General features: G+C 40.2%; 1 protein-coding gene across 6 annotated transcripts in view; it reads left to right on the plus strand.

Annotated features, from left to right (window-relative positions):
* Positions 1-3,232: 3,232 nt before the first annotated feature.
* The window catches only part of LOC115582826 (serine/arginine-rich splicing factor 3-like), a 28,522-nt gene continuing 7,724 nt past the window's right edge, over positions 3,233-24,030 (plus strand). For 2 of the 6 annotated variants that reach the window (XM_030419038.1, XM_030419041.1), the window contains exons 1-3: positions 6,899-8,644; positions 8,725-8,811; positions 10,232-23,359. In XM_030419038.1, the coding sequence (XP_030274898.1) occupies positions 11,690-23,359 (11,670 nt within the window). In that variant the 5' untranslated portion in view covers positions 6,899-8,644; positions 8,725-8,811; positions 10,232-11,689. Of the gene's footprint in view, positions 3,365-3,995; positions 4,052-5,937; positions 6,149-6,233; positions 6,372-6,898; positions 8,645-8,724; positions 8,812-10,231; positions 23,360-24,030 lie in introns of those variants that run through there. The other 4 variants (XM_030419044.1, XM_030419042.1, XM_030419039.1 and 1 more) reach the window with 4 other exon arrangements.

A 24,030-nucleotide genomic window follows, 5' to 3' on the forward strand; every position in this document is an offset into this window, starting at 1 on the left:
TTTTGTTTGGGGTCTCAGATACTCCAGCTGTAAACCCTGGTAAAATACAATGGATTTTATGTGTTTTGTACCCTTCACTGATGTTGAAACTACTTTTTAGGAGGCACTAACCAAAACAATCCTACATTCGTCATCCGGATTTCTTCAGAGGGCTGTTTCTGTTAACTGACCTACATTGATGGAAATGGGGTGGACAAAGCAAAATGTTTAACGCAATTTAGCAGCACCACAAGCTATTTTCTTCAAAATGACCATTCAGTTGAATACACAGCTCTCCAGAGCAGCAGTTCTCAACCTTGTCAACCAGTGACCCCTCAGTGGTGAACCCCAAAAAATCCTGTTGGGGTTCACCTCCCATCATCCCCAGCACTGGAATTTTTAACTCGCAACATCCTGAAAATGCCCAAATTAAGAAAGTGTTTTTTGTTTGTTTTTTTAGCTCACACATTTGATAAAATGTATTTTGATGTTTAAGGAAATGTAAAAACTGCCCCTCAGACCAAATTATATTATTTAATTTTTTTCTCCACGACCATCTGGTGACCCCTGGGAATTAACTCATGACCCCTTGGAGGTCCCTATGCCAGGTTGACAACCAGTGCTCCAGAATATTGAATATTATAACTTTTATGTAGGAAGGAATTATTGCAAAACAGTTGTCTTAGACTGTATTCATTTCATCAGGGTGTACCTAATAAACTGGAGTGTATGTATTCATGTTTAGCCCATAATACATAAAACAATGACACATGGTTATTTCCACATTTCATCACCATCATCCAATGTGTAAACAGTTTGTGGCTTCGAGAAAAGACAACAATTCAATACTTTGCCTTATTTAGTGGGTCTCAGTGGAGTCAGAAACTTTGGTTTGTGACATCAACAAAACAAGAGTTAAGTTAAATGTAAACAAAGCTCTCTCCTCATCGTCGTCCATCATTATCTGACTTGAAAAGAAAATTGAGCACGTGGTAGTTTCATCTGTCATCTGTCATGTTATGGTGATCATTAATCAGAAATCCGAGTGAGGTGTCGGTGAATGCTCGATAGCCAACTTTACTGCTCACAATGGCTAGTGACATCCCTAATTACTACAAACAAGACTGATAAAAAGAAATGGTTTAATGATGATGCCACACCCGATTCCAAAATGTGATAAAGACTATAATCAGGACTTGTGTGTTGACATGTTGATTAAAAAGTAAAGCAGATAATTCACCATCAGCTCGAGCTGAAATAAAGACAGATTAAATATAAATCATTTTCCTGTCTCACGTTACATTCTGCAGGTTGAGGAGAGAGTGGTTAGAATAAGGGTCAGAGATGTACAAGGACTTTTGTTTCCGTCACCTCTTCTTCTGCTCAACACCAGCTTTTTCTTGAATGTGTCCCGATACAGGAAGCGTACATACAGTATCTAACCAACCACCACCCCCCCTACACACACACACACACACACACACACACACACACACACACACCCCACCCCCACCCCCACCCCTGAACTCTGACAAGGGGTCGTTTGTGGTGTTTTTTCGCCATGTTGAGCAATAACCTTCCCGCTCTGTGGAGGTACTTCCCTGCACAGCTGTAACTGTTTTTCCGTTTTTAAGGTCAAACTGCATGAATGAAGTTTTTATTTCCTGTCAACACAGAACATAACAACTACATCATATACTCTGCACTGCTTCGCACAATGCATTTAATGTTACATGACGTAAATGTAGGGATGATTTTTCTCGGGCTCTCTGGTTAAGGCAATAGGTTTTCTCTTGTACGTTGCACATTTACTGGATAGTTGCAGGCAAATGTCAGTAATTAAAACCTCTTGTAATTAAGTTATTTTATTATTTTATTATTTAACACACTTTTTATTAAGTCAACAACCCCATGTGATGGACGTGATAACATAATTGATACTGAAAGTAAGACTAGTTTTAAATACCTATAGATAGGTATTTAAATCCGGTGGTGTACCAAACTGTGGGTCGAGGCCTCTAGCAAAGGGTTACATAATGAATGTGGGTGTTTGTGAGATGATTCATGGGAAACAGAAGAAAAAAACAGTTCTGCAATTTAATCTTGGATTAATATTTCAGACAATTCTCTTTTGGTGTAACATCTTTGGACCTTAAACTCTTATTTGAACTTAGCTGAGTTCATGGGGAGAATCTCTTTTTGGTAGAAGTGCTAAGAACTCTTAGACATCCAAAACATCAGGATCAGGAGCCCCATTATTTAAGGATGCATTGTATTTTGCAATGTGATTTTTATTGGGAAATACTAATCTTAAATCACCTAAAACTGTAAAATGAATATAGTGGAGTCGAAGTATCATCCTAAAGAACAAGTATCTTGTTTTGTTTTCTGTTGTCTGCATTGCCGTTGAACACTTCCATGGGCTTTTCAATAGGACAGACATACAGGCATGTTGCTATTTTGTGTTGAAAATCATTATAGATGATATGGAAGGAGAGGGGATGATTTAAAGGAAAAGAAGCCACACAGTGCCTGAAATCTAGGCTGAAGGAGACAGAAACACGGCCAACCGTTAATAGACCATCTTTATCCTTAAAGCACAGGAGGTTAAAAATGTAAGTAATCTATGGATGGACAGAAAAAATACTCAAAGGTAGGAGAGGGCATTTGCCAAAAAAAGCTAAACATCCGTCTCTGTACAGTGGTAACACTATTAGTATTCATGACCCTTTTATTTATCATTTCGTTTTCATCTCTTCTGTTTGGGATTTACATAACATCGCAATTTCCAGCTGTGTGTCATCAGCTTCAAATCTCTTACTTTCTATCCACCTGTTTATTTTATTGAAGTAGATGAGGATGGTGATGGAGAGGGGAGAACACTGCAGTGGCTGGAAAACTGAAGTGGGTCACAAAGGCTCTCTTTATTTGTGTCAGATGTTCAAGAAATGAGTGTGTACTGGGCTGTTGATTCCCCTGTTTTGCAAAAATATTTACAAGTTTGTTTTGTCTAATAGATGTAGATTTAACCTACTTGACCTACAAAATGCATACAGTGTCTGTCTACAGGTGGTGTTGTGCACCCACCTCAAATAATACATGTTTGTAAAGAAGCTCTCTGTTAAACCTTCTCCTCGGGTAATGTCTTTACATTTCTATTGTTAAAGTTGACAGGAGAATTTGCATGAAGATTGTAGTATACGGTGTGCTGTGACTGTCCACTCCGGTGCAGCAGGTGGCGCTGTGTGCATGTAACGCTGCCGATAGACATAAAGAAGAAGAGCGGGCTGTTGCGTCTGCGACTGACATGCTAACAACAAGTCAGGTTAGCAGCACCTGAGACCAACGGCGTAAAACCTGCTGCTAATATTATTTGTCACAAAAGGTAAGCCTCATTTATTGAACACATTGGCCTGCTTGGGTTGCCCATGCTGGGTATCATGTCACATATTTTAGCGTGCTTTCAAATCATTTTCTTAACCGTTTCGACGTGATTCATGCTACATTCTCTGTCGTAGCTAGCATGGCGTTGATGTTTGTAAGTTATAGCTGTTGGGGAAACCTGGTAGCATGAATATTTTGGAGCCCAGTTGGACACAAGAGTTCCAGATTTGAGCAGTGTTTGTGTAATTTGTCCAGTTTGTGTTTTAAACTGACAAAGCGTTATTCAAATCGTAGCTGGTACGCACACGCCAATGAATCCTGAATACTTCTGTGTGCTAGCTGGTGGTAGCTTGCTTACTGTCAGTCACTAGACTGACGTGGTCATGACACATTAGCCAGCTCTTATTATAGTGTCATGGTAGGACTTTAATGGCAGGTAATACAGTAACGTTAAATGTGACTCCAGAGGCGAGTACAGCGTTGAAGCTATTTTTGTTTGGCTATTTTTACGAAACGAATACCACGTTTTCCTCTTGAGTTTGAATCGCATGACAAAAGCTTGTTGTTGACTTTGATTGCACACAGGTGTCAGCACGTATCAACAGGTTTTAACTGATTTTCTTTTATTTCAGGTACATCTGATTGTAGGACTCAAACAAGAATATATTTGAACCTAGTGAAATGGCAGGTAAGATACCATGCCTTGTTACTTCCTCTTACTACTTGTAACTTGTTACTCCAGTTCCAAACACTACAGTGTTTCCCCCAGGGGAATGATTTAGCTGACATGGTAAGCCACTGAGAGTCTGTTCAGACGTGCCCTTCTTTTGCATATCTCACTTTATACAACCTTGCCTCCTCTCATCTTAGTCCCTCCCCCATGAGATGTGAGTACAGCAGGTCAGGAACAGAAACGAGGAGAGCAGATAGGAGGCCTCCTTTCTCCTTGAGGAGCTTTTTACCAATTGAGACATTCCTCAATATCGTGCAAACATGCAGGAGGACAGAGTAGACGAGGATGCACAAAGTATAGAAGTGTGAAGAGCCTCTGGTATTGCCATCCATCCCAAGTGGAAAAAAAAACAGGCACAATGTATTGTATCAAATAGAATTTACAAGAAGGCCCAAATATTTAAAAATGTGTTGTCTACATCTTCTCACAATGTTTAAAGCTGTTATGTGGGCAGGTTTGACACATGAGCTAGACAGACACTGACAAAGTGCAGTATTGTAGGTAACTGGACTGTTTCAGTTTCTTGATGATGTTTCACCTCTCATCCAAGAGTACTTAAGGTCTATCTAACTGGAGGGGAGTTGCAGGCTTTTACACTCTCTGTGGGTGTGTCCTTACAGAGTTGTTAAGGACACGTGTGTGCTCAGAATTTCGTCGTTAGGGCCACTTGTGGGTCGTTGACTTAACCTTAGGAAAATCCATCTTTTGATGACAACAATGTAAACATCTTGGCCACAGAAGACCGATGGTTTGACAGAGTAGTAAAATAATCCATCTCTGTCAAACTGCAACGATCGTCTTTTTAACAGAGGAGGTGGCCTATGACATTACTTATCAACTGCCTACAATGCGGTACGGAGTTTCCTCCCCAGATAGCTGATCAACCATTCAGACATGGGAGTTTTCTGGAAGGTGTCGGTTGCACAGACAGTTCTTCAGTGTTTCATCTCCAAATGTCTGAGTGAACAGATTTAAATGCATATTGAGGGATTTCGATGTATATTGAGTACGACTGTACTCCTTGTGATCGGATCTATCAAGACAGATGTTGATACCAGGTCTGAACAGCCTCTCAGTAGTCGAAACCATAGTATCTGAAGCATTAGTGTAATTACTGCCTGGCTAGCAGGTAGTGACTCACTTGAATGAATGTTGCAGGCAAAGAACTGGTGAGAGAGCCAATATTCTTACTGAAATATCACTAAGATTAGCCAAGAAATTCAAGTGAGTTCTGATGTTGCCTCAGGTTTTGATATGCACAAAAACATTCTTATAATAGTTTGTTATATTGAAATGTATACGTTTTACAGTGTGTTTACTAGGCTGGGCATGCTAACTATAACAGATTCTGGGGCGTTTATCACTGGGATTTGAAACATTAAAACAGGACTGCAAAAAACGCTGTGCCTTGTCAAATGGGCTTCCCCTGCTGCATTGATTTGTTCTCAGAGTGATTACATTAGTGGCTGCTGTGAGGAGGCTAAGAGTACAAGAAGCTCATATTATAAATATAGCAAAGTATGCCATATTCTAAAAGGTGTTTTAGTGAGACTCATTCATATAATCATTGTCATGTTTTGGGCACATGAAGGAGAGCACAATCCTCAAATTGTTGTTAAAATCCTGTAAATCAAGTGTTATACAGATGCCCTGCTTTCACAGCTTTACACAACCAGTGATAATAGTAGTATGGCCTTCTCAATCTCAATTAAGGCAAATGTTTGTCTTTCAGATGTGGTGGATTGGAATTTTTCAACCAAAAGTAATTCAGAATTAATTACAACAATGTGTAAGCAATGTTCCTCATGTCTTCCGTGTGTGTTTGTGTCTTTTTCTCTCAGACCCTGCCCTTAATAGAGACTGTCCCCTTGACTGCAAAGTTTACGTTGGAAATCTAGGAAACAATGGAAACAAAACAGAATTAGAAAGAGCTTTTGGCTACTATGGTCCTTTAAGAAGTGTTTGGGTTGCCCGGAATCCCCCGGGCTTTGCTTTTGTAGAGTTTGAAGATCCTAGAGATGCATCCGATGCCGTGAGGGAACTGGATGGAAGGTAACTCCCTCAGCACATTTTATTTAGTTATTTTTGTTGTGCTTCTTTTTTGCAATTTCCTCTCACGTGACGTCTTTTTATTCAGAAACATGTGTGGCTGTCGAGTGCGTGTTGAGTTATCCACCGGGCAAAAGCGCTCGAGGAGCCGAGGTCCTCCTCCATCCTGGAGTAGACGCCCTCGTGAAGATGTAAGGCGACGAGGTAGTCCTCCAGTCAAACGCAGGTATATTATTCATTTTACTGTTTTATTTAAACATGTTTTTCAAATGATTACATTTCCCACACACTGTAAGATTTGTTTTTTTACTCCTTCCAAATATTTGTTAGTTTGGCAAAGCCATTCAAATGAACAACCTCCTGCACCAGCAAACCATCTTAAATCCATAGAGCTCAAACCTGTTAAAGGTTTGTTAGCTTTTAAGTTAAGTAGGAGGAAAAGTTTCTGATTGGTCATGGTATTGCTTGAATCCATTTGTAAGCACTGTTACTGCTGTAGATCTTTTTTTGTAAAAAAAATAAATAATGATTGTTGTTGCTATTATTATTATTATCATTATTATTATCATTATTATTATCATTATTATTATTATTATTATTATTATTATTATTATTATTATTATTATAAGCACAAATATAAAAAAGAGAGTTCATCAATAGATAATCTGTTGATGATCTAGCTGATTCAGGTTTTGATATATTGATGTTACTCCCTTTCTTTAATGTGTTAATTGGATTGATACTTTGAACACATTTATTTTATCAATTTAAGGTTATTTATTTTCTTATCTTTTGTCAATTTTGCTAAAGTTGATTGCAGCAAGTCTAAAAGCAGCATATGTCAGTGCTTGAATATTTATGAACTCTTAGAACGGTATGTCTCTAAACAGACCAAGCTGTACTAAAATTATATTGGTTTATGGGAACATCTTAAAAGGCACAGTTAGCACTTCATCATCCATCCAACATTTTTATAGGTACTTTCTAGAATTACTTTCTGCAGGTGTAAACTTTGTTTTCTTTCTGAGTTCAGTTGCCATCTATTAATAAACTGAACCCCGTTGCAGAGTCACCACCACGCTTCTCACCATCTGAGTCAGTCAACTAGTCCTCTTTCAGCATCATGTGACTGCTGACCAGCGAGCCCCAATCAGCTTGGCTGGTGTTGTCACATGACCCAGGCGCACCACCGCCAGTCGTCAGGTTCCACCAACCTTTTGGTTCCTGAGCATGCAGTTCCCAGCATCCTCCTCTTCTTCCTCCAACCTTAATCCAATCGACAGCGATCCACTTCACATTATCAACCAATCAGCGTCTTTACTCTTTCTATTCTCCACACAACTTCTGTGTCAACGGGAACAGCCCTTGGCTTACACCCCCTCCCATCCTTCCCCCCCAAAAAAGGCAGGGAAACTCTACAACTACCCCCTCCAACCAGCCACCAAGCAACTTCATATCGCCACCATTTGCATCATGTGGCAAATCCTCTCTGCAATTCGACCTCCCTCACCATCAGTCTGGCTTCCTTGCGTCATTTCTATCTTGTCAAAATCCCCCAAAATAGTAAGTTGATTTTATCCTGCTCTTTGTAGATGTTATGCTTAATCTAACTTTCAAAGCTGCTTGACAGTTTTCCATCAAGAGTTATGTAATTAAGAGCAATTTCAGTGCAGAGCTGCAAAAATCTAAAGATCAAAAGTTGTGGTCAAGGAACTTTGCCGTCAGTCTTTGATTTTCATTTCCAAAATTGTATTGGATGTTCACAGTGTAATTGCTGCAAAGTGCAAATTCATGGCTTGACATTAAGTCACCTAGAGTGATATTAATTGGAAAAAAGTGTTCTGTTTTTGACTTTATTTATTTTATATGGTCACTCTTTTCCATGAAAATATCCTTTCACATCAAGCACAGCAGTTTTTAAACTAAATATCATGCTTCAAATGTCGGTGATCTTTAGAGCCAACACTTGAAGGTTACTAGTGGTCTCAGCCTGATCACGTCAACAGAAAAGATCTGCTTACTTTTAGAAATAACTTTGTGTAGATCATTGTGTACAAGCTGTGTGCATCCAGTGTTGCTTAAATAAACATTAATGGCATCACTACAGTGGACAGATCATCAAAAAATATGTTTTCCATTTTTCATGATTAATTTGAAACATATTTTACTTGGTGTTTGTCCAGTAAAGTCTTAATGTCGAGCCCTGATTTTGTTCTACATTCTGGAGTCTGGCTCCATGATTGGTGCTCATTGGACAAAGTTTCCTTTAATGGGTTTATCTTAATGCAGTTCATGGATGCAGATGATCCTTCTATTAACAGACAAGGAACTACGTGTAACCACGTTTCCACCCCATGTCTCCTTAAGGATCACGAATACCAAAGGTTGCTTTAGTTAGAGAAAGGGTTAGATTGTTTTTCCTAATGTTCATTTCATTTTCCAACTTCACCTGCACTGTAGATCCCCGAAGAGGAGGAGTCTAAGCCGCAGTCGCAGCAGGTAAGCTTCTACTTGTGTGTATTGAATTTGTGCGTTTGCCAAATAAGTCCTGTTAATTTGTTTTTGTTTTTGTTCATCAGGTCTCTTTCGAGAGACAGACGCAGATATCGGTCTCTCTCCAGAGACAAGAATCATAAGCGCTCAAGATCGATCTCACGGTCAAGGAGGTATGCTTTATTATGATCACACTGTACTCTAAAGGCTAGTTCAGACCTAAGATTTGTGTTACGACTAGACCATTTTTGGAGCATTTAAGGGGAAGGTTGCAGCAGTGGCTGCTCAGCTTGACTCCGGCTGACTGATGGTGTCACTTGCAACTCGGCATGTAACGTTGATAGCGATTGGTTTCAGGACCTAAAGCCCATCACCTGTTTCACCAGCTAATCAGTGCCTCATAGTGTCGACTGGTGATGTCAACTCATCTCACCTCATCAATTTGTTTGAGAAATATCAGTTTCTGTCTGACGCAAGGCTTACAATTAAAATTTACTGGTACACTGGCAACTTCACTGCTTTTTCAGCTGTTCATTCACCATCACTCGCAGCCGATCGCTTTTATTTTAGCTGTTTCATCAATACTATAAATACAACGGTAGCAAGTTACTTACCATGACTATCCTTATTCATTTTTTAAGACGCCACAACTTGTATCCAGCTATAAAAACCAAAGTACAGAGTTGTTGCAACGGAGATGATACAGTCTTGTTTAATCTAAACAAATTTGCAGGTTTTCATAATGTTGCTATTGGGTGCAAGTTGTAGCAAGTTTCTACCAGGGTCTGACCGATATGGATTTTTCGGGGCTGATACCGCTATTGGGGAGTTATAATTTATTATTACAAATTTTTATAATGTTACATGGGCTATTTTGAAACTCAGACATTAAGCATTTTTCCTACCGCGAGGCATGTCAAAATATAGATATAGATGTCTATCTATATCTATCTATCTATATATCTATATCTATATCTATATATACATATATATATTTTGAAATGCACCTCTCTGATGCCCTCTAAAAGTTAATTGACATTTTTGTACGCACCATTCAGTCATTATGAACCAAAATCGCCTTTTCCTGCTTAACGTTGTCGAAACATGTCATCTTTTGCAGTATTTCTTTTTTAGTGTACTGTGGTCACAAACAGTCTAGATGACTAATGCCTCTGCTATTGGTTGCAGGGGGAACTCTCAAAGTAATGTAAATTAATCCAATGTAAAGAAGAAAAAAAACAAACACCAGTGTGCTGTTGTTAATATAGCCTTAATGTGCTCAGTCCAAAGGTTAACATAATATGGCAAAGAGATCTATTCTTATTATCAATACGAGTGACATGTTTTTGCAGAAGAGTAAGGAATTGGGACGTTAATTTATTTCCTGCACTTTATTAGGAAGTGATAACAATGACATCTGTCAGACAACTTTTGGCCGATAAGGATTATTGTCAGATAGGTGAAAATCAGTCGACTAAATCGGCCGGGTCCTAGTTTCAACTCATCTTGTAAATCTTTGGTCTGAACAGGGCTTTATACTTAATGTCATCCTAGTCATTGTGTGTTTACTCACCAGTTTTGTCTATTTTACAGTCGCTCCACGTCTGAGAGGAAAGAAAGACCGTAAACGATGGTTCATCAGCAGGATCCTGCTACGGTTGTGAAAAACCACGGTTTTTATAGTTATGTTTTTCTTTTTAAATTGTGTTTGCCAGCTCAAGGCAGTCTTAGGTTGGTAATGATACATTTTATGTAATAGCAGTCTGTCAAATTAACAGCAAAGGACCAGAAGTGTTCATCTTTAGTTTTCATGGAAAGATTTACCCATTTCACTGGAACATTTTTTTCTTTAATTTGCTCTATAAAGGATACAGAATTATTTCTTCCCCTGCACATTTTGAAATTGATAACTGGGTTTAGGTTAACATTGCCATCCTGTTTTAACCATTGAGTTTAAGTTCATAGAATGTTTTTATTTTTTTTTTGTTGAGGTTTTTTTTTTTCTTTCTTTTTTTTAATAAATCTTGGTCTACTCTTTGGTTACTGGCGTTGGGTTGCTGTGAGCTGCATCACTGTGTATACTTTATACTAGTGACAGAAAGCAAACTGGCAACACATGTTGTAAATAATGGTGCTGCTAATTGCAGACTATCCTTGAAGCCTAAAACATCTTTAAGTCTGTATTTTACCTGTGTCACTTTTGCAAAAGAAGGCATTTATTCAACTTTGCATGGCTCTCTGAGCTCTGACAATTGTGCTGATGCAGTTTAACAACTTGTTCAATAAATGTTTTTTCAAGGTGAAATGATCTCAAGGTCTTACTTTTTTTTGTTTGAATACTTTCATATACTAATCAGATTTAAAGTATGTAAAATCTCACCATATACAACAATCGAATGTAAGGAAATATGGGAAAAGTAAGCTTGATTCAGTTCAGGAAGTAGTGTATGTTGTTGCTGTTGCCTGATAAAGGCTGCAAGTATAACCCACACAGGAAACTATCAGTCACAGTTGCAGTAAAGGAACAACCCCTTAGTGTGAAATGTAACTACCGTTCAGCATATGCAGATGACATTACGAAGCAACTCATGTTGTGAGGCGACAAAAGTGCCAGATTGGGGTGGTGAGTACATGTGGCATTTTAACAACTATGTAAAAGGCCTGAAATCTTTTTTGGTTGTAATTGTCTTTTAAACCTTCTTTGTTGCCTGATGAACATATGTAGAGCAGTAAACCGTTTTAAAAGGAAATTACTGAGTTCTCACTTAGGAGTGACCAAGCAGTATACAATAGTATTAGGCCATACGTATCTGAAATCAGTGTACGTGTAGATGGTTTGTGTTTGCATATTATTGGAGAATGAAATTATTGTTATTAATTATTGTTTCCCATAAGTTTATGGAGACAAATTTTTAGAACATATTAACTGTTGTATATATCTTCTCGAGATTCAGTCGATCTCTGATGCTGATATGTGCTGAATGTTAATTTGATTTGCTGACTCATTGCATGACTGAATGTCTCATGCTCTAGGAGAGAAGATTAGAAGTCATGTCGGCTCAGAGTGGAAAGAAAAAAAGAATTGGTTCACGTCGTCGGGTAGCAAACCAAAATAAAACCTCTGAAGCTGATGAGTTCCAGGTTACAGACAGTGCCTCTGTAGCACAACCCTTCATATCAGAAGTAAACTGTGAATCATTAAATGAATTTGATAATTCTAATAATTCACAATCTGAGACCCAAAAAACACCTTCACCAGAACTCCCAGTAAACAGAAGAAAACTGGGGTGTAGTCGAAGAAATAAAGGACAGCATGTGAAGGAATCTGAATTATACCTCAACTCTAGAGAGAAAGTTGAGGAACAGACAAGGGGTAATGAAACCGAGAAAACAATACAACCTCAGAGGCAGGAAGAATTAAGTAAAGAGACTGAGTCTGCGACACATGACAGCTCTGTCTTGGCCAATACACCCGATTATTCTTCTGAGATTCGTAACTCTACTACAACAAACTCTCCTGATGTGAACCTGGAAAGTTTTATTCCCAAAAGCAAAAATTTGCTAGCAGACAAAGATGAAATTTCCACCGATGATAAAGTAGTGTCTGATTCTTTTAACTTTGTGGAAACTAAGCATGGAGGAACTGACAAAACTGACACTCTTCAGAGTGAGGAACTCATAGAAAATGCAGAAACATTTGGCATCTCTGAGTTAACTACAAGTGTAACAGTAACAGAAGACGAAAAAAGAGATAAGGGCCAAGAATTGTTAAAGCAGGATGGAAATTTACAGGGCAACTATGTGGTAAGTGAGTCACATTTAAAATCAGAGGATGTAGAGTTCTCTACCACAGCGGAGGTAACCACAGATAAAAGCAGCCCTAGAGAAAATATCGGACTTGAACACGTTGTTGGGCAAGAAGCATTTTCCTCATCAAATGAGAAGTTGCAGATTGACGAGGAAAAAAAAGAAGACTTCAATGTATCTGAGGTCAAAGTTGCTCAGCATTTAGAGGATGCTGTCAACAAGGTGCATAAACAGGAGGCTAATCCAACCGAAATGCATGAAATCAATCACTCCCCTGAGAGAGTGACACAAGGAGAAAATTATGATGTTATCTCTGTCTATCTGACAGACAAAGCTGAAGTCAGTAACACAAACCAATCTGAATCGATGGTGGAAAGTGCTGATGATTCTGCTACTAAGCAGGAAGATTCAGATGACAAACAGGACGAACATCCGACAAAACAAGATGACTTTAAGGCTTTAGAACAGACAAATGAGCATACCAAGATACCACAGATCGGTGGCATAGAACAAGTAGACAATGCATTAGGTCAGGTGAATGAGGTTGAATGCCAAGTAGGGGATGATGTGATACCCAGTGCTGAACAAACAGTTCATCAGGAGAAGGAAGGACTCGTCTCTGAAAAGGAGGAGAGTGACTCTTCTTCACAAACCCTGCCATCAGAAACACATGCTCCTTTGGACTCCCACCCTCAACAAAATGTCACAGACTCCCACCCCCTTGGTAGCAGGAGAAAACTGGGCTCGAGTCGTAGACATAAAGGACGACAGCATGCCAAGGACTCTGTTGCTGAATCATACCATGAAGAAAAAGATAAAGTTGTAGAAAGTATCACGAGTAAGGAAGCCCTCGAAACAACACATATGCTGGTGGTATTAGAGAGAACGAGTCAAGAAGAATTCAGTCAAAGGAGTGAGAATGATATTGTCATGCCTACCACACACGACAGCTCTTTGAATGCAGACATCATGCTGGATTACTCTTCTGAGGTCCAGAACCTGAATACATCAAACTGTCCAAAGACTGATCTGGAAAGTTTAGCCCCTAAAAGTGAAAATCTTCAAGAAGACAATTATGAAAGAGAGTCTGACATTAAGGTGTCTTTTGAATCAGTGGAAGACAGACTGGAGGAAATGGACAAATTGGACACTCTTCAGAGTCAAGAAATCAGGGTTGCTCAACATTCAGAGGATATTGGAAACAAAGTGCATGAACAGGAGGTCAGTTTGACACAGATGGATGAAATTGATCACTCCTCTGAAAGTGTCACACTTAATGCCACAGAAAAGTCTGAAAGAATCTCTGACAACCTGATAGACCAAGCTGAAGACAGTGACACGAACCAGTCTGAATTGATTGTGGAAAGTACTGATGATTCTGCCACCAAACAGGAAGATTCAGATGACAAACAGGAAGAACATCCTATAAAACAAGATGACTTTATGGCTTTAGAACAGACAAATGAGGATGCCAAGATACGACAGATCAGTGGCATAGAACAAGTAGACAATGCATTAGGTCAGGTGTATGAGGTTGAAGGCCAAGTAGGGGATGATATGATACCCAGTGCTGAACAAACAGTTCACCAGGAGAAGGAAGGACTCATCTCTGAAATGGAGGAGAGTGACTCTTCTGCACAAACCCTGCAATCAGAAATACATTCTCCTTTCGACTCCCAACCTCAACAAAATGACACAGACTCACACCCCCTTGGGAGCAGGAGAAAACTGGGCTCTAGTCGTAGACATAAAGGACGACAGCATGCCAAGGACTCTGCAGCTGAATCATACCATGAAGAAAAAGATGAAGTTACAGAAAGTATCAGGAGTAAGGAAGCCCTCGAAACAACACAAATGCTGGCAGCAATAGAGAGAACGAGTCAAGAAGAATTCAGTCAAGGGAGTGAAAATGATGTTGTCATGCCTACCACACACGACAGCTCTTTGTATGCAGACATCATGCTGGATTACTCTTCTGAGGTCCAGGACCTGAATACATCAAACTATCCAAAGACTGATCTGGAAAGTTTTGCCCCTGAAAGTGAAAATCTTCAAGAAGACAATTATGAAAGAGAGTCTGACATTAAGGTGTCTGTTGAATCAGTTGGAGACAGGCTGGAGGAAATGGACAAACTGGACACTCTTCAGAGTCAAGAAGTCAGAGCTGCTCAACATTCAGAGGATGTTGGAAACAAAGTGCATGAACAGGAGGTCAATTTGACACAGATGCATGAAATTGATCACTCCTCTGAAAGTGTCACACTTAATGCCACAGAAAAGTCTGAAAAAATCTCTGACAACCTCATAGACCAAGCTGAAGTCATTGACACAAACCAATCTGAGTTGATTGTGGAAAGTACTGATGATTCTGCCACCAAACAGGAAGATTCAAATCTGGATGACAAACAGGGCGTCCACCCTGCTAAAGAAGACAACTTAGAGCCTTCAGAACAGACAAATGAGGATCGTAATGTCTATGATACAAAGCAAATACAAATCAATGACATAGAAAGCGTAGACACTGCCCTTGCCCAGGTTTATGAGATTGAAGGCAGAGTCGAAGATGATGTAAAACCCAGTGCTGAACCATCAGTTCTTCAGGAGAAAGAAGGACAGTCCTCTGAAGATGAGGAAGACAGATCTTTACAGACCCTGCCATCAGAACTATATCCTCCCTCTGACTCCCAACCTCAGGAAAGTGACACAAACTTCAAACCCATTGGTAACAGAAGAAAACTGGGGTGTAGCCGTAGAATTAAAGGAAGACAACATGCCAAGGACTCGGTTGCAGAATCATACCACAGACCTACAGAGGAAGTTGTTGGACATCTCGGGGATAATGAATCCATTGAAACAACAAAAATGTCATTCACAACAGAGACAGCAGTGCAGGAAAAATCAGTGGAAACCATCCAGGAAGGAATTGACACAGGTGACACCTCTCAAACTGAAGAGGTCAAACAGTATGCTCATATTGGCATCACTGAGCTTACTGCTTCAAGTTTACTGCTTTCAACAGCAGGTCAACAGCTAATTGACCAATCAAATTCCATGGAGATACCAGAAGAACTTCCCAGTGTGTACTCTGTAACAGAAAAAGAAAGCAAGGATGGAGACAAGTATACCGAGTCATTAAGGCAGGATGGAAATTTACAGGACAACTATTTGGTGAAGGAGTCATTTTTAAAATTAGAGGATATAGAGTATTCTATGAGAGGGATAGCCAAAGCAAACGACAGCTCAAGAGAGCATACAGAACCTCAGTACAGTGTTGAACAAGCAATAGTTTCATCACCAAAAGAGGAGTTGTCTACACATGAGGAAACAATTGAGCATTTCAGCTTACATGAAGTCAAAGTTGTTCAGCATGCAGACAATGTTGTGCACAAAGTACACGAACAGGAGGTTAAACCAACAGAAATACATGAAATTGTTTACCATTCTGATAATGTGACACATGATGCGACAGAAAAGTCGGAAATAATTTCTGGCAACCTGATAGACAAAGCTGAAGTCAGTAACACAAACCAATCTGAGTGGATGTTGGAAAGTACTGATGATTCTGCCACCAAACAGGAAGATTCAAATCCTGATGACCAACAGGGCATCCATCCTGCTAAAGAAGACAACTTAGAGGCTTCAGAACAGACAAATGAGCATCCCAAGATACCACAGATCAGTGGCATAGAGCAAGTAGATAGTGCATTAGGTCAGGTGTATGAAGTTGAAGGTCAAGTAGGGGATGATATGATACCCAGTGCTGAACAAACAGGTCATCAGAAGAAGGAAGGACCCTTCTCTGAAATGGAAGAGAGTGACTCTTCTGCACAAACCCTGCCATCAGAAATACATGCTCCTTTTGACTCCAAACCTCAACAAAATGACACAGACTCACACCCCCTTGCGAGCAGGAGAAAACTGGGCTCTAGTCGTAGACATAAAGGACAACAGCATGCCAAGGACTCTGTTGCTGAATCATATCATGAAGAAAAAGATGAAGTTGTAGAAAGTATCACGGGTAAGGAAGCCCTCGAAACAACACAAATGCTGGCGGCAATAGAGAGAACGAGTCAAGAAGAATTCAGTCAAGGGAGTGAGAATGATATTGTCATGCCTACCTCACATGACAGCTCTTTGTATGCAGACATCATGCCGGATTACTTTTCTGAGGTCCAGAACCTAAATACATCAAACTATTCAGAGGCTGATCTGAAAACTTTAGCTCCTAAAAGTGAAAATCTTCAAGAAGACCAATTTGAAAGAGAGTCTGACATTAAGGTGTCTTTTGAATCATTGGGAGACAGGCAGGAGGAAATGGACAAATTGGACACTCTTCATAGTCAAGAAATCAGGGTTGCTCAACATTCAGAGGATGTTGGAAACGAAGTGCATGAACAGGAGGTCAATTTGACACAGATGCAGGAAATTGATCACTCCTCTGAAAGTATCACACTTGATGCCACAGAAAAGTCTGAAATAATTTCTGACAACCTGATAGACAAAGCTGAAGACAGTGACGCAAACCAATCTGAGTTGATGGTGGAAAGTGCTGATGATTCTGCTACCAAACAGGAAGATTCAGATGACAAACAGGATGAACATCCTACAAAACAAGATGACTTTGTGGCTTTAGGACAGACAAATGAGGATGCCAAGATACCACAGATCAGTGGCATAGAACAAGTAGACAATGCATTAGGTCAGGTGTATGAGGTTGAAGGCCAAGTAGGGGATGATATGATACCCAGTGCTGAACAAACAGTTCACCAGGAGCTGGAAGGACTCATCTCTGAAATGGAGGAGAGTGACTCTTTTGCACAAACCCTGCCATCAGAAATACATGCTCCTTTGGACTCCCACCCTCAACAAAATGACACAGACTCACACCCCCTTGGGAGCAGGAGAAAACTGGGCTCTAGTCGTAGACATAAAGGACGACAGCATGCCAAGGACTCTGTTGCTGAATCATACCATGAAGAAAAAGATGAAGCTGTAGAAAGTATCACGGGTAAGGAAGCCCTCGAAACAACACAAATGCTGGCGGCAATAGAGAGAACGAGTCAAGAAGAATTCAGTCAAGGGAGTGAGAATGATATTGTCATGCCTACCACACATGACAGCTCTTTGTATGCAGACGTCATGCCGGATTACTCTTCTGAGGTCCAGAACCTAAATACATCAAACTATTCAGAGGCTGATCTGAAAACTTTAGCTCCTAAAAGTGAAAATCTTCAAGAAGACCAATATGAAAGAGAGTCTGACATTAAGGTGTCTTTTGAATCATTGGGAGACAGGCAGGAGGAAATGGACAAATTGGACACTCTTCATAGTCAAGAAATCAGGGTTGCTCAACATTCAGAGGATGTTGGAAACGAAGTGCATGAACAGGAGGTCAATTTGACACAGATGCAGGAAATTGATCACTCCTCTGAAAGTGTCACACTTGATGCCACAGAAAAGTCTGAAATAATTTCTGACAACCTGATAGACAAAGCTGAAGACAGTGACGCAAACCAATCTGAGTTGATGGTGGAAAGTGCTGATGATTCTGCTACCAAACAGGAAGATTCAGATGACAAACAGGATGAACATCCTACAAAACAAGATGACTTTGTGGCTTTAGGACAGACAAATGAGGATGCCAAGATACCACAGATCAGTGGCATAGAACAAGTAGACAATGCATTAGGTCAGGTGTATGAGGTTGAAGGCCAAGTAGGGGATGATATGATACCCAGTGCTGAACAAACAGTTCACCAGGAGCTGGAAGGACTCATCTCTGAAATGGAGGAGAGTGACTCTTTTGCACAAACCCTGCCATCAGAAATACATGCTCCTTTGGACTCCCACCCTCAACAAAATGACACAGACTCACACCCCCTTGGGAGCAGGAGAAAACTGGGCTCTAGTCGTAGACATAAAGGACGACAGCATGCCAAGGACTCTGTTGCTGAATCATACCATGAAGAAAAAGATGAAGCTGTAGAAAGTATCACGGGTAAGGAAGCCCTCGAAACAACACAAATGCTGGCGGCAATAGAGAGAACGAGTCAAGAAGAATTCAGTCAAGGGAGTGAGAATGATATTGTCATGCCTACCACACACGACAGCTCTTTGTATGCAGACATCATGCCGGATTACTCTTCTGAGGTCCAGAACCTAAGTACATCAAACTATTCAGAGGCTGATCTGAAAACTTTAGCTCCTAAAAGTGAAAATCTTCAAGAAGACCAATATGAAAGAGAGTCTGACATTAAGGTGTCTTTTGAATCATTGGGAGACAGGCAGGAGGAAATGGACAAATTGGACACTCTTCATAGTCAAGAAATCAGGGTTGCTCAACATTCAGAGGATGTTGGAAACGAAGTGCATGAACAGGAGGTCAATTTGACACAGATGCAGGAAATTGATCACTCCTCTGAAAGTGTCACACTTGATGCCACAGAAAAGTCTGAAATAAATTCTGACAACCTGATAGACAAAGCTGAAGACAGTGACGCAAACCAATCTGAGTTGATGGTGGAAAGTGCTGATGATTCTGCCACCAAACAGGAAGATTCAGATGACAAACAGGATGAACATCCTACAAAACAAGATGACTTTGTGGCTTTAGGACAGACAAACGAGGATGCCAAGATACCACAGATCAGTGGTATAGAACAAGTAGACAATGCATTAGGTCAGGTGTATGAGGTTGAAGGCCAAGTAGGGGGTGATATGATACCCAGTGCTGAACAAACAGTTCACCAGGAGCTGGAAGGACTCATCTCTGAAATGGAGGAGAGTGACTCTTTTGCACAAACCCTGCCATCAGAAATACATGCTCCTTTGGACTCCCACCCTCAACAAAATGACACAGACTCACACCCCCTTGGGAGCAGGAGAAAACTGGGCTCTAGTCGTAGACATAAAGGACGACAGCATGCCAAGGACTCTGTTGCTGAATCATACCATGAAGAAAAAGATGAAGATGTAGAAAGTATCACGGGTAAGGAAGCCCTCGAAACAACACAAATGCTGGCGGCAATAGAGAGAACGATTCAAGAAGAATTCAGTCAAGGGAGTGAGAATGATATTGTCATGCCTACCACACATGACAGCTCTTTGTATGCAGACATCATGCCGGATTACTCTTCTGAGGTCCAGAACCTAAGTACATCAAACTATTCAGAGGCTGATCTTAAAACTTTAGCTCCTAAAAGTGAAAATCTTCAAGAAGACAATCATGAAAGAGAGTCTGACTTTAAGGTGTCTGTTGAATCAGTGGGAGACAGACTCGAGGAAATGGACAAATTGGACACTCTTCAGAGTCAAGAAATCAGAGCTGCTCAACATTCAGAGGATGTTGGAAACAAAGTGCATGAACAGGAGGTCAATTTGACACAGATGCATGAAACTGATCACTCCTCTGAAAGTGTCACACTTAATGCCACAGAAAAGTCTGAAAAAATCTCTGACAACCCGATAGACCAAGCTGAAGACAGTCACACAAACCAATCTGAATTGATTGTGGAAAGTACTGATGATTCTGCCACCAAACAGGAAGATTCAAATCCTGATGACAAACAGGACATCCATCCTGCTAAAGAAGACAACTTAGAGGCTTCAGAACAGACAAATGAGGATTGTAATGTCTATGATACAAAGCAAATACATATCAATGACATAGAAAGTGTAGACACTGCACTTGCTCAGGTTTATGAGATTGAAGGCAGAGTCGAAGATGATGTAAAACCCAGTGCTGAACCATCAGTTCTTCAGGAGAAAGTTAGACAGTCCTCTGAAGATGAGGAAGACAGATCTTTACAGACCCTGCCATCAGAACTATATCCTCCCTCTGACTCCCAACCTCAGGAAAGTGACACAAACTTCAAACCCATTGGTAACAGAAGAAAACTGGGGTCTAGCCGTAGAATTAAAGGAAGACAACATGCCAAGGACTCTGTTGCAGAATCATACCACAGACCTACAGAGGAAGTTGTTGGACATCCCAGGGATAATGAATCCATTGAAACAACAAAAATGTACTTCACAACAGAGACAGCAGTGCAGGAAAAATCAGTGGAAACCATCCAGGAAGAAATTGACACAGGTGACACCCCTCAAACTGAAGACATTAATGATCAGGTCAAAGAAAATGCAGCTGTTGGCATCTTTGAGCATATTGCTTCAAGTTTACATTCAAGTGCAACACTAGATGAACTACTAGTCAACCAAACAAATTCCATGAAGATGCCAGAAGAAGAACGTCCCAATTTGCATTCTGCAACAGAGAGAAAAAGCAAACATGAAGACAATGACACAGAATTGTTAGGGCAGAATGAAAAGATGGAAAATGGTTTGTTTAGGGAGTCGCATTTAAAATCAGAGGGAGCAGACTCCTCTGTCACGCTGGAGAAAGACATAGAACAACACAGCTTAGGAGAACATACTGACATTAAATGCAGTGTTGAGCAAGCATCATTTTCATCATCAAAAGATATACATGAGGCACAAAAAGAGCATGTTAACTTATCTCAAGTCAGAGGATCTCCACAGTCAGAGGGTGCTGTAAATGAAGTGCATGAAGGGTTAGTACAGTTGAAGCAAGTGCAAGAAATGTATCAAATTGGTTTCTCCTCAATTGAGGAGAGTGAATCTTTACAAACCCTGCAATCGGGAACGAATGCTCCTTTGGACACCCAACATCAGGACAATTATTTAAGTAGAGAGGAGCAAACCCTCACAGGCATCAAGACCACTGGGAACAGAAGAAAACTGGGATCTAGCCGTAGAAATAAAGGAAGACAGCAGGTTGAGAAATCTGTTGCTGAATCATACCATGAACACAAAGAAGATGTAGAAACTAGAAGAAGTGATGGAGTCCTTGACCCAACAAAGACGTCATTAGCAGTGGAGACAGCAAAGCAGGAAGAAGTGCAAAGGCAAGCTGACCTAGACTTCAGATCTGTTCCAAAAATTAGAAAAATTAGATCAACCCTAAAAGACGAAGACAGCACGGAAATAATGCTGGAGAAAGACACAGTTTTCTCACAGAAGATTATAGACAACAGTTCTAATGTGACAACCAATGTTGCTTCAAGCTCAAGTAAAGATGACAAATCCAACAAGGATTACAATGAGGAGGAAAAGAATGTCACAAAAGAGCCTGAGAATTTAGTTGTGTTTACAGGACATGACACAGTTAAAGCTGACTTGATACAATCACCAGAGGATGATTCAGATATACAGAATATCTCATATCATGATGACTGTGTCACTACAAGGCCAATCACTTTGGATGTTCTTGAGCAAGAAGATATGAATATGCAACAGACAAATGGTGCAACAGAAACAGTGGGAGATGTCACGATCAAAGACTATAACACAGAAGCAGAGAGTTCAATGGATGTGCATGTTTTTGGAGAAAGATTTGAAGATCCAACAAAGAAAGACCAAGAAATGAATGCTTCACCGGAGTTCACACATGCTGAACCATTTGCTGCTGTACAGAACAAAACTGAAACTTCAACTCTATCTGGTCACAAGGAAAACTTCAGAGGAGAGCCAGCTGTGGATGTGTCTGAGGAAGGCAGAATTTCTACAGAGGTGGGTGTATCTGATAGTCAACAAGGGATAAAAGAGAAAACTGAATTAGATAACAGTGGAAATTTGCAAGGAAAATCCAAACAGAAGAGGAGAAAATTGGGCTCTACTCGCCGGACTCAACTTAGTAGGAAACCAGAAGAATGCATGGACAACAATGATGAAACAAAAGACAGAGATGACATGAGAAACTTGGATGAAATGGAAGTCGTGGAGGAGTTACCATTGAGTGTAACTGCAGAGGTATCAAAGGATGAAAATACAAACCCATCACTCAGCACGGCAAGTAAAGAAGAACAGGAAGCTGCTAAGACTGCTGCTGTTCCCGACAAGGGGCAAAAGCTTCAAAGCAATAACGTCGGCCTGCAGATCATACAGAGCAATATGATATCAGACATAGATTATTCAAAGGCCAGACTTCCTGAGCAATTAGCCTCCAACAACGAAGTTGTTAATCCTATCAAGTTTGCTCATGCAGCTGATATAAGAGATAGCGAAAGGAATGTAGATAATGTGGAGGCATCACAAGTAGATGATTTTACCGTCAGTGAGATGCATGTTACCTCTGTTTCTACACAAAGTGATATAGAAAGGCCAGAGAGTGTAAATGTAATACAAGACCAAGCTTTGGAATCAGCAGAAGCATCAGCTATGGCTGTGGCAGATTTGGAAATAGTGAAATCTGTAGTCAGAGGAGAAGTTGGAGAAGAGCAAAAACACGCCCAGGCTAGTGTACAAGATCTGAAAGAGGTGAATGAAGAAGCTCAGAACAAAAATCTCGAGATGAGGAGCACAAGTCCACACAGGAGAAGAAAGATGGGCTCAACCCGGAGGAATCTTGGATCACGAAGCAAACGGGAAGACTTGCATGAAAAGCAGGATGTGGATGATGAGGCAACAGCCACAAATGGTGAAGATGTAAAGACTGAATGTTTCCAAAGCATCAAAGAAAAAGAAGAACCACAACTTGAGACAGACGACAAAGACAGTGAAAATGTTAAGTCTCACTTCAGACCTCCATCTGAACAGACATTTGAGGAAAATCCTGTTTCTCATGGCCAAGTAGTAGAAACAGAGCATCAACTAACTCCCAGTTATTTACCTGTGATGCCATCCACTTCTCCCAAACCTGATGAAATGTCAGAAGCAGCTGGGGGACGAAGAAGAAAAATGGGATCTAGCCGGAAGTCACGTGGACGGCAGAGCCAAACTCCAGGACAGGACAGAGTAACAGATACTCAAAATGGAGGAGATTTGGCAAGTATCATAGATGAAGGTGTCATCAAGACAGCTGAAGAAGAGTCTTTTGGCCTGGACAAAATATCAGAGGTAAGCAGTAAAGAGGTTTTATTCTTCTTTTTCACAATCAAATTATTTATTTTGAGAAACTTCAATGATTTTTTCCAATGTACCTCAACTGATTCTTGTACTTGACTTGAACAAACTTATTAGACCAATTATCAGGGAGGTTTCTAAACAAATGCAGCTCTATTTATCATTATTATTATTATATATCATTATACTCTATGTATTTCATTCCCTTAGCCTGACGTAGATGATTAATACTGGACTAAGTCTCAGTGTTCTTTTGCAAGATAAGTCTATGATGTCCTGTACTTCCTGTTTTCATAAAACCTCTTGCACACTGGTCAAGTGTTTGTTGTAAAGAGAACAAAATGACACAAGCAACTAAAATGAGGAACCTGCGGCTCACACTATACATTTCACATGGGAAAAAGGAGAACATAAACATTTATCTGACTCCTTGATCTCAATGGGGGGGGGGGGTGCATTTCTGTCTCTTACTCACTTCTGTTAGGCCTAAATGACAGCAATTCACGGAGCCATGACAAAGGAGTTAGGTAAAAGCGTAGCATGCAAAGCTGAATCTTAAGAGACAAGGCCTTGCACAGCTTGTAATGTATATTTATCTAATAATAAAAGCCCTTTTCCTAAAATGTCATATTTTAGTGGTGGTTGCAGTTAGATCATATATCAAT

The sequence above is a fragment of the Sparus aurata genome, chromosome 6 (assembly GCF_900880675.1).
Source record: "Sparus aurata chromosome 6, fSpaAur1.1, whole genome shotgun sequence".
In the NCBI taxonomy this organism is placed as follows: domain Eukaryota; kingdom Metazoa; phylum Chordata; class Actinopteri; order Spariformes; family Sparidae; genus Sparus; species Sparus aurata.